General features: G+C 41.6%; 1 protein-coding gene across 1 annotated transcript; it reads right to left on the bottom strand.

Annotated features, from left to right (window-relative positions):
• Window positions 1–3,440: 3,440 nt before the first annotated feature.
• Window positions 3,441–5,271, bottom strand: hoxc9a (homeobox C9a). Its single transcript, XM_030118637.1, has 2 exons — window positions 4,728–5,271; window positions 3,441–3,685 (listed from the first exon to the last, which is right to left on the bottom strand). The coding sequence occupies exons 1-2, from the start codon at window positions 5,269–5,271 to the stop codon at window positions 3,441–3,443; spliced, it is 789 nt and encodes a 262-aa protein (XP_029974497.1).
• Window positions 5,272–11,628: the final 6,357 nt, after the last annotated feature.

Raw genomic sequence — 11,628 nt, forward strand, 5'->3', positions numbered from 1 at the left:
TGACAGGCATGCGCGTAAAAATAATGAGTTTGAGACAAAACATCCTCCTCGATGTAATCGAGTTGAGGCAAAGGCTGCACACTTGCGCCAGGCGCTGTAAAACACCGACAGTCGCAAATATAAACACGACCTATGAATACTGGGTGCCACTTAACTGACCCCGTAAAACCGATGAGGATACGCAGTAAATCTCCTCCACGGAGGAGTTCATAAAATTTAACATTGGATGTTTAGCTACAATCAACGTGCGGACGACTCCCAGCTCCATCGTCGCGCGGTCTCTCCCTCTCTCCCTCTCTCTCTCTCTCCAAATATGCCACTGTGGTTTTTGTGGGGTTACTGACGTTTTATACACATCATCGTAAAATATGAAAGGCGCACTGGGCGAATTTATGGACCTTTCACACTCTATAAATATGCAGATTGCCAATCACTGTTGCACACTTCTTGGAGAGTTTGAGCTGCTGCAGACTTCACAACAGACGAGGGTGAAGGAGAGGAGGGGAAAAAGCTGGCAGCTCTTTCAATCGATCTGTTCTCCCATTATTATTATTATTATTATTATTATTATTATTATTATTATTATTATTATTATTATTATTATTGCTATTGTTTTTTGTTGTTGTTGATTTGATGATTTTGCTGCTATTCTGATATTTACTGTACGGATATTTAATGCCATTTAAAAAATAATAATAAAATATTTTTTAATAAACAAGATTTCTTTGTGTTCTTTCTCTTCTGTAATTATGGATTTTGGTTGTTTATATTTTTTGTTCTGTCGATATTCTATTTTTTGAGAGTAATTATTTCGAATTACACCATGAAAATAGTAATTAAAAAATAATAAAAATGGTATAACATTTTCTCATTCAGAATTTCTGCATTTAAACATATTACATGATTCTGTTACATGTAAACACACCTTCTGTCGCTTTTTGGTAGATTAAATCTACCTGAAACAGATATTTTATTTTTATATTTCTTGGATATTTATGAGTAATTAAAAAAAATCCCATCCTTTGAACAACCTGATGGCGCGTAAAACTGTGTCAGCTCTATTTTTTCCGGCCGTCCAAGTGACAAATTTAAATAAATATTTTTTTGTACTTTTCAAACAATTTCAAAACAGCACCTATGATCTTGTTTTCACACATATCGAGTTTCCAACACAGCATCCAGCTCGCTGCATTCCGGACCGCTGCTCTGCGGCCTATTACACAAAATGCGGCGGGTGGCCGTATCTGTCATTTTGTCATCGATAGGTTACTCTTCATTTTTCAGCCAAGCCACAGAGCTGTAAAAAAAAAGCCCTTCAACACCAGGGATGCTGCTCAAAACGTGGACCAACAGCGTCATCTAGTGTTGAGATGTGTCCCTAAGCCTGCATCGACCCACCAATCAGGAGCGACTGCTATGGCGGCTGAAAGGGTCCCTCCATTTGTCCTTGCCGGCCGTGTATCCTGTTCCCTGTCCTTTTCTTTAAATAAAACCGACAAAAAGCAGCAAAGGACTTCAGAATCTACAGCCGTGCAGCCCTGAAGTCCCTCAGCGGAGGCTTCAAGCAGCCGCCGCGCCGCAGTACTTCCTGTTATGGCCGCTTCCTACTGTAATATTGGAGACGAGCTTTCTCTGCAGGCACTCATATTTATGCACAATAACTATTGACTTTTTCCCCATCTAATTGTAGGCTAATAGCCCACTGATGTGATGAAGTGCAGGGGGTTGCGACTGGCCCATCAGGCAAAAAGTCCCCCCGAACAGTGCGCATGGCTCTCCTTTGAACGAGTCCACCACCAGCGTCCATTAAAACCATAAAGTAATTTAGCCCAGACGTCTAGCCAGTTAGTCGAGTTTGCTTTGTTCGTCTGCATTTGAGACAAACAGCCGAGCTCCAACAGGGGCTGTAAAACTGGCATTTTTGTCCGAGCCGAGCGGAAATGCACTGGATTAGGCTTTGAAATTACAGCATCCTGTCTGTATTGTTTGCCGCCACAAAAAGGCAATTTAGGCCGATCCCAGGAAACAAACGCGAGACCGAGGAAAGTGTCTCTCGCCTGAAACTCAGATTTCCAAGATTTTCTGCTTACTTCTGAGGAAGTCAGGATAAAATGTGAAGGGGGGAAAAAAAACTACTTGCCCGATAGTATTTTAAATGAAGTATGTGCATTTGAAATAGTTCTGTTGACTTTTAATAACAATGGCTTCATTTAAATGAGGCACATGGGTTTAAATGGAATAATTACGTGAACTCTAAAAATAGTGTTGTAGATCATTCAGATTGAAAACAGCTGAAAAGATTATTTCTTGGATAATTTCAAACACACGCACGCACGCACGCACGCACGCACGCACACAGTGAGTGTTTATTTCACGTGTATGTCCTCCTCCTAAGATGCACGGCCGTAAAAGAGGACCTCGAACTGAAAGGGGGGTAATTTAAAACATGGCAGAGCCTGAGATTAAAACAATGTCTTTTTCGCTGAAAGCTGAAATGCGCTGCAGACTTCAAAGCTTCGGATGTCGCCATGAGGTGCAGCGGTGGAGCTCATTTGGGCCTGAGCTGCACTTGGAGGAATGCGCACCGGCCAAAAACATATTAGAGCCGTGCAGGCACACTTGTTTACCAAATTAAATAGAGAATAAAAAAAAAACAACAACCATCTGTTTGCAACATGTAGCTCAGTCGATAGTGATTTGATGACTCATTTTCCTTGTGGTTTTGTAATTCAGAGCGTTGTTTTCCATCTCGTGTGTTTTCTGCTGCCCGGCCTGCGAAGCGCGCAAACATGATATCCACCAAGTTTTCAATGACCACAGAAAACACGCACTTGTGATTATGGTTATATTTGCAGAGGTCTATATCTACACTCTACAATTAAACTACACTCAAAAAAAGAGAGAGAGAGATGCACAAATACAGCAAACAGCTATCACAAAAATACAAGACGGACAAGTCGGGTCGCAGATGTTCTGTTTTTCTGTACAAAATACTGCACCTGCACAACAACATACAAAAGAAATGAACACAAAGGAAAACATTCACATCATAAATTATGCTTTTTGTGAAATTCAAAAGAATTCAAGTATTCTCTTTCTTCGGACAGTTTCACGTATCCAAACTGCGCTTCTTTAATTTCTCTTACAAAAAAACACAAAGATATATCGAAGTGGAAAAATAAAGAAATTAACAAGGCAGAATGTATTTATCTCATTTGAAATTGATTTTTTTTTCTCTCCGTTTCTTTTCCTTTTGCCGTTGGACACATAAATGTGCTCTAGAAAATAATAAGCCAGCATCAAACAGTCCAGAAGTTAGTGTAAATACAAAATCCAACAAAAGGAGGGATAAATATATGAAGAGGGAGAGGTTTTGGTACTTCTGTGCTGTCCTTGTGTCTAGTGGTGGTTGTAGGGTCGTTTTCTCGCTGCAGTCCACATTATTGCTCTTTGCTGTCGCTCTTTTCTTTGTTCATTTTCTTCATCTTCATCCGCCGGTTCTGAAACCAGATTTTGACCTGCCTCTCGGTCAGGTTGAGCACCCTCGCCACCTCGTACCGGCGGTCTCGTGTGAGGTACATATTGAACAAAAACTCCTTTTCCAGTTCGAGAGTCTGGTACTTTGTGTAAGGACACCGCTTCTTCCTTGTGGAGCGGGCGTGTATCCAATTTGCCACGGGATTATCTGCAAATTAAAAAGAAAAGAAAACAGAAAAGACAATAATAAATGCGGAAAACAACAACATGGCCACACAGAAATATTAGAGAGAAAAAAATCCCGCGGATTTAAAGAAGCTGTGGGCTCTCCAGTAGGGACCATAATTAAAAACAATGCTAAATCACACACAAGCTGGACTATTAAAAATCAACATGGCAGTAAACATTTGAGGGAAAGGAGCTGAGTCTTACACAATTCAAGCCTCTGATTTGCTTCCTTGTCCCCTTAACTTGTGAGTAACACCGTCGTAAAATACTCAATGCGCTTATTCACTTTATTGGCCCATAAAATGGCCCGTGGTTCAAGCCTTTACAGGTCCGTGGTGAAAGTCCTCGAGTGTGTCCCTACATTCCTCAAGTTGGCTGAAAGAGTCATGTGAATTTGTTTTGGACGCAGAAAGAAATGTAAATTGTCATATGCAGACTATCGGTGTGCATGCAGCCTTCCCACTGTTATGTGGGCGACTCCTATATTTCCCCACTGGGGATCAAATAGAACCAAAATTGTAGCTGTTCCTCAGAAGATGGGCCTACATACATAAAAAAAGAAGGAAAAAAACAGGCTTGAAAGTGGGTTTATAGGGTTTGATGTGCCGACTTTAATGGCACGAGGTCAAAAATATAGTCGTAAAAATGAGCCATATGGCATTTACTGATGAAAAGTGATTCATAAGTCGGTTAACAAGAAAACATCCTGCATGTTTTATCATTAGGCAACATACATCCAAATTCAACGTCTCCGTGTAGGTTTGAGTCCATGTTTACAGCCCCGTCTGGTTTTATAGCCCCAATATGAGCCTGGTAGCGTTTGTCTTTTATAGTTCCTAAAGCTTCCCCTCCAGCACAGGCGATTCAGAGCGCAGCTGAAAAGGGAGGATGAAACATCTTATAATTTCACTTTATGCGGGTAGTCGGAATGCCTCTAAGAACGAAGGAAAAAAGGCTGTTTTGCAAAATCCCAAAACAAAACTCCTACCCGGTTGTAAAAGGCGGCTGGAGCTTGAACTTACTCGGATCTAGCTCCGGCTTCTCGTCTTTATGTTTCCCTGAAGCCAGGAGCTCCGACTCGGGAGAGGGGAGATTCTGCTGCGTCTTGTCCCGCATGTCAGTGGATGAGCAGTACAGATAATCCGTGTAGGTCCGTCCGCCGGAGCCCAGACACTCCCCGGCTCTGTGCTCCTGAAAGGCGTCGGGCTTCAGCCCGTAGTGCCTGCTGTTCCCCGGATAGCCATGGAAAGGCACGGCGCCGGATATCGGCTCCAGCCATGACCGCATATACCTCGAGTCTGTGCCTAAGTGAGGTTGGTGACTGTATGGATGGTAAACCACTGATGACTGGGAGTGGACGGGGGCCCAGGACGTGGAGAAGACGGGAGGCTTGGGTGCGAAGCTGCAGGAAGGATAGTCGGCGCACTCCGGTACTAGAGACGTCGGACGAGGGCCGGCTGGGTGCGCACCGGGCGCCGAGAACCGAGTTGCAGCAAGGACATCCTCGTTTTCATGGTTGATCAAGGAGTCCACATAATAATTACTTATGGGACCCGTGGTCGACATGTCGAAGCCTCCCCGACTCTTTTACATGCATCCGATTATTATATGGAGTGTATGTGTACTTTTTTATCTAGCCATAGAACAATCAAGGCAGGTAATTATTTCTCAACGCTTCCCGAGCTGCGATTGGCTGCCTGGCTGACACGTGATTATATTTACCCCCACAAAAATTGTACAGTGGATCAATGCGCCACTTATCCCGGGATCTCATTGCACATAAATCGGATTAAAGAATGTGCTCTTTCGCGCTTTTTATTGGACGCAAAGAGGTAACTTGAACGCCAACGTCGCTTTATGAAGAAAAACTTGCATTTTAGTGGGCGTTGGTGTGGGATCTTTCTCCACAGGCGCAGCACAGACCTGCGCACACTACGTCCAAATGCAAGGCACTATTTGATGGTGTAATCAATCTCTGTCTGGCAAAATCCACCGTAGCCGCGTGCTATTTCAATGGATAGAGTTACAACATTAAAGACTTTACTATAATCGTCGCCTCGTGTTATCTTGATCAAACCAGCACGAGATTTGACAAAGTGGATGTTTTGTAACTTCCTGTGGCACGCTGTTTAGACTTTAATAGAGAGGAGAGCCTTCACAGCTGCATGTGGAGACAGGCAACCAAAATCCGAGGTGCAGGATACAGAAATAATAAAATTCTCACTGTTTTAACGAGGTTAGACCAAACATTTCCTAAATGGGATCTGCAGAGATAGGAGAGGAGGGGATTCAAATTCTTGACGAGCAGCCCACTACAGCGGGCTATATTCAGCGAGTGACCGTTCATGTTTTTATGCCCATCAATAAATTTTAACGAGGACCATTTGATTGTTCATAAACGTGTCGTTAATAAGACTACATCCGAGTTCCCCGCTCTACATAAAAAACCAGCACCGCCGCTATGCGCGCGTGGAACAATTCATCTGAAAGGAGGGGAAAGGCCGGGGATGAGACTGGAGGCAGGAGGAGAGGTAAAAGGGTTCGTTAAAGGGCTTTAATAACAGGGATAATATTACCGTTGGATCCGGTGGCTGCAGTTTGCTATTCTGCCCTGCGATACGCTGGAGTAGCCTTTCAGTTTAGTGGGCTGTGAAACAACCCTGAACTTTTCAGCAGAGATGCGGCGACACAGCAGATAACACAATATATGAAACAAGAGTCACCGAAGGAGCCAGCAGCGTCTCACGGAACACAATTAGACCACAGTGTGACACAAACCACACACTCAAAGTGCAATGCACGTGTGCAGGGAGGGCGAGGAGGACTGCATAGCTGCTGGATTTTTATAAATCCTGCACGCTGCACATGTCCCTCTGATGTTAATCCTTTGTGCACGCAAACTTTGATTTATTCACAGTGCTGTACTTTCAGTTTGTGGTATTTTTCAAGATTTGAAGACATGTTTTCTCCATTATTAGGGGTTATGGCGGATTTCAAATCATATATCTGTTTTTTTCACTGCTTGACAAGTTATGGGGCAAAACTTACATTGTTGAAAGTTTTATTCGAGTGAAAGCGGTGCGTGATATTCATAGAGGCGACTGTTGCATAGACTAAGCTGTAAATAGTGTTGTGTTAGGGAAAAACACGCGACACTGAAAAACTATCTGAAAACTTTTAAGTGAAAAATATAAAATAGTTCTTGAAATGGATAAAACAATAGAGCAATAGTTAAAAAAAAGAGGGACTAATGCAGTAACAAACTAAAAAAAAAAGAGCAAAAGTTGGGATTTTTGAGGATTTGGACACATCGCCGTGTTCCAGGGACTAAATGGCGTTCCTCCGAATCCCAGATTAAAGTCTACCTTCAAAACATGAAATTAAATTCTCACTCTGCATGTTTCGGTGTCTGATGGAACATTCGCCGTTTGGGCTTTTGTAGAGGAAAATGTAATCAGTATTGTGAAGTGTCATGTTTGCTCTGGCTGCTGAGTTCAGATTCAACCATGAAATTTAAAAGGCCAGACGCCAGACCTTAACCCGGATAGCACCAAACGGCATCCTGGTGCGTGCTGATGAATGCGCAAGTCCGAGCCCCCTTAAACACTTTCCCACGTGTTTACACGAATATAGCAGCTTGTGAGATTTACTAGATTTTTCACAGAGCTGTTTGGAGGTTTTTTCTCCCTTCTTTTGCAGGTTGAAGGTTTACGTGCATTTATTCAACGTTGCGCGTAAAGTCCAATAACAGAACGCACGATGGCCATTTATCACAATAACATATGGTGATATAAATACATTGATTTCCGTGCTTTACTGTCTAAAATAATCCATTTATATAATTTATATTGCTTGAATTGTCTGTGTGGGTGCATCCATGAGTGTGTTTGCTGGACCGTGCACGAGTGCGCGCGACACCTATACAAGCGACAACAATTGTTACTTTCCAAAGTGTTTTGACTGTTTTAATAAAACGATCACTAATCATTGCTGTTGTAATTTTTTGGCCGTTTTATATCTAACATTACGTTTCATGCTAATTGTCTCTTTATTCCATTACAGCTGTGATTAAAATCACATTTTATAGTTCAGTGTTTTGAAACTGTTTCATCTGGGATCACAATCGCCTGACAAAAAAGGAAGAAATGCGTTTTCGTTAGATAAAATGTGCTCCAATCTCGCCAAAGTGTGGAATAGAGAGGACAGATCGATAAAGCAACAGTAAGCTGCATCTTGAAAGTTCAGACGGAGACAAATTAGAGAAGGCGGCTGGTCCGGACCGCTGTCTGATGGGTCTGTGTCTGTCTAAACCAGAGCCAATTTAATCTCTGTGCTCTAAAAATCCCATATTGGTCTCGGAAGGATTTACAGTCTTTTTTTGAGATACCACACCCTCTACCTCCACTCTCTCTGAGAGCAGGAGTCAATATTCAGTTTCCACCTCTGTCCAAAGCAGAGCAACGTCGGGTTGTCCTCAAGTCTTTAATATCTGATTAAAACTGTGACGACAATAACAACAATAGATAGATATATAGGTCTAAAGATTGGTCTGTTCCATTCATTTATTAAAGAAAACACGTGCAGCCTACACGATATTTAGATACGTGCGTGACGCACAGCTTTGGCCTTTTGAATGTTAATATTTGCACGTTAAGGTTTGCCATACACAGATCACTGTTATCATTTAGCCATGTTTGTTTGCACTGAAAGACAAAAGCCTCACACCGAGTCACAGTTATCTCTGCTTGCAGAGCTCCAAAACTTCCGATCAATTTAAAATTTGAGTCTCTTGGCAAACCAAATAGTGTATGCCCCGCCTCAACGCAAGGCACGCACACTGTCTGTTATTCCAGTGGTCATATTTCACTTTGGGGATTTTCCTTAACTTTGCTTTAGGTTCCTGGTGTGTGGCGTGGCGTGGCGTGGTGTGTGTGTGTGTGTGTATGTGTGTGTGTGTGTGTGTGTGTGTGTGTGTGTGTGTGTGTGTGTGTCTGTTAGGATTATAAATTCTCTCACAAGTTACTTTAAAAGTAAATGTCCAGAAGGGCAAAACAGGGGAGAAAATAAATGGATGTCACAAAGACGATGACAAATTCCTCTGCATTTCCTTACAGTTAATTACAAAGCGGAAAGAGCTCGACAGGCAATCAAGCTGAAATTATATCCTGTGGAAGCAAGAAAGAAAGAAAAAACAGTGAGTCGGGACTCTGTATTAACAGCCATCATCACATCAACTCTGAGCTTCAGCTGCAGGACGAAGAAAAAAAAAAGGATTTAAGATCCTCTCTGCAACATGACTAAATTTTTGCGGTCACGTTTTCGGATTTCTTTTGAATGACAGGGTTGAAGCCACTTTATCTAATCTGTTGTGTTTATAATACTGATAATCAAAGGTAATAATTATCCTCTCCACGAAATAGGCACAACAAAAAGCACCACAATGCGTCCATGAAATATCAAATGGGACACGCCCTTCAGACGAAGAAGACAAACGGTGATATTATCTTCTGTCAAAGTGTGAATATAAAAGATTTAAAGCTGATATCACAAGTCTTCATGACGCGTGATGAGCACAAAGCACGGAGTCAAAGAAAAGTGATCATGAGAGAGACGACACAGCCTCAAACACGAGATTATTGGACAGATAAATTCAGATTTAATGTCCCCGCAAAACACAATAAATCCAGGGTGTTAATAATCACACAGTGTTTTCCTTTTAAACTCCAACCCGATTACAGAGATTTTTCATGTAATGTCACCTTATTTTTACTGCATAAATCCAGCAAAATGAATGCTGATCGATAATATCTCCAGGCCCATTTCAATCACGAGATCTCCAACTACAAAGTCAAGATTTTAAAAGCCACCACATTTTTGTGTGAAACTAATTACGATGATATGAATTTCAAAGAAGGCTTGCGGCGGTGCGTCTCCTCTATATTTAACTATTTTTCTCACAAATCCACGCTGATAGATATCTTAGATATTAATCTTAAATATAATAAATCAAAAATTATGTTTATATTTTGCTTTCAAAGTTAAAAAAAATAAATAAAAATCTTCCAGAGGGCAAAAAGAAAAAGTTATTATTCCTTCTCTTCTGACTTTTAATGACACAGCTTTCAAAAAAATGTCACAAATCAAGTCCGAGGAGCAAATTCCTCAATCTCACGGGAAAATCTGTCATGTATGTGGAGAAAAACGGAGATAGCATATTTGCTTCATGTCTGATCATGCCAGTGGCAGTCACACACCCTGAGCTGTCCCGAGGAAGTGGCTGTCTAAAGGCTTCAGTTCCTGTGCGCCGCACTACAAAGTGAAATAAATGACTTTATGTGTATATGGTTTTAGGGTGAATCTGCGGTGCAGCTCTCGGGGCCGTTTCCACCGCTGTAAAGTCTTTGTGCCTGACGCATTCCAGGGGAGACACTCATTCACTGAGCTGAATGAAAGTGACTTTGGATTCCAGACTGTCTCTTCCAGTGGAGGGGGCTGAGAAAACAAGGGGAGATGGAGACCAGCGCAAACACTGGAGAAGATGCGGACCGTGCCACAAACTCAACAAATCAATGCATTTCTTTCACATTAAAAGACAGAAAGGAAAAAAAAAAGAAGACTTCTAGACCTTTAATTCTATAATTGCATTTCTTGTATTCTCAATAACACAAGTAACGACATTGTTTACTGTTTAAGGGAAGACACAAATAAAGTTATGGCCTCGGGCCAGTGTGGGACGGTCAATAATTTGCTGGCGAGCAATGATAGTTTCCAATAGAAATAAATTTCCTCACACTAGAAATTTCAACTAATTAAAAGCATTAAATTATTATAAGTGCTGAAAGTCAGTTCCAAAAAAAGATTGACGTTTCTGTGAGTTTTAAACTGTGATGAAATGGGAAAAACGCTCGTTTCTCTTTTTGTAGCAATTTAATGAAGAAAATACAAAACAGAGAGAAGCCCACGCGTTCACTAAAAAAAAAACAACCGATAAACGCCAAATAAACTACATTTCAATACATCAAAAAAGAGTGTTTATATTTTATTTAAAAAAATGAATCAGTTCCCATCGAGCCAAATATACCAACAAGAAAATGTTGCCATTGTCAGAGTTCCCTTTGTGTGTTCATGTTCATGAAAATAACCAAATACAAGCTCATCATTTTAAAATAAACACAGGAATCCAGGGGGAAATGTGTTTCCTTCTCAGAACCAAACTCCCCTCAAAAATTACAAAATATAATCGTGTGATATTCAGTAATAAAACCTTTCAACCAGTCATTAGCAGAGAGGAGATTGAGGATTTCTCAGATAAGATCATCATGCGTTAATGCGCTTTCATTTCCTGGTATAGATCCACATTTACCAGATAATTTAATGAATCCCAACAAGTGACATTCATCCAGAAATCTATCCATCTGTACAGCTCCAAATCCAGCCCAGCGATCATAAAACAACCCGAAGCAGAGACCTGCACCGACAGCCAGCGATGACAGATGCAATACAGCGTCTAAAACTTTACCCCATGTTGTTTACAACCTATTCTCCTTCTGAGAGCCTCGGGAGGTTTTACGGCCCACCACAAAATAACAGCAAAGAAAGAAAACGTCTCTGTCCAAGGTATTGCAGCTCAGTTCATTTACAATGCCATTTGCGGGGACCCGGGCGGCTATAGGGGGTAATTCAGCGGAAATTGTGCCCTTGATGAAGACGAACTGACGTAATCAAGGCAGTTTCTTGTTGCCGAGCCAGGAAGCCAACCCCAACAACATGAAACTACCTAAACCACGCTTCAGCTTCGCGCGAAAGGGGTTAAAATCCATGGAAAGGACAATGCATGCAAAAAAAGCCAAGTGAGGATTAAGACTTCCCAGCACAAAGAGAAAAGGCGAGTACCGACACCAGACGCTCCAGAGACACTGGAAT

The sequence above is a fragment of the Salarias fasciatus genome, chromosome 20 (assembly GCF_902148845.1).
Source record: "Salarias fasciatus chromosome 20, fSalaFa1.1, whole genome shotgun sequence".
Classification (NCBI taxonomy): Eukaryota; Metazoa; Chordata; class Actinopteri; order Blenniiformes; family Blenniidae; genus Salarias; species Salarias fasciatus.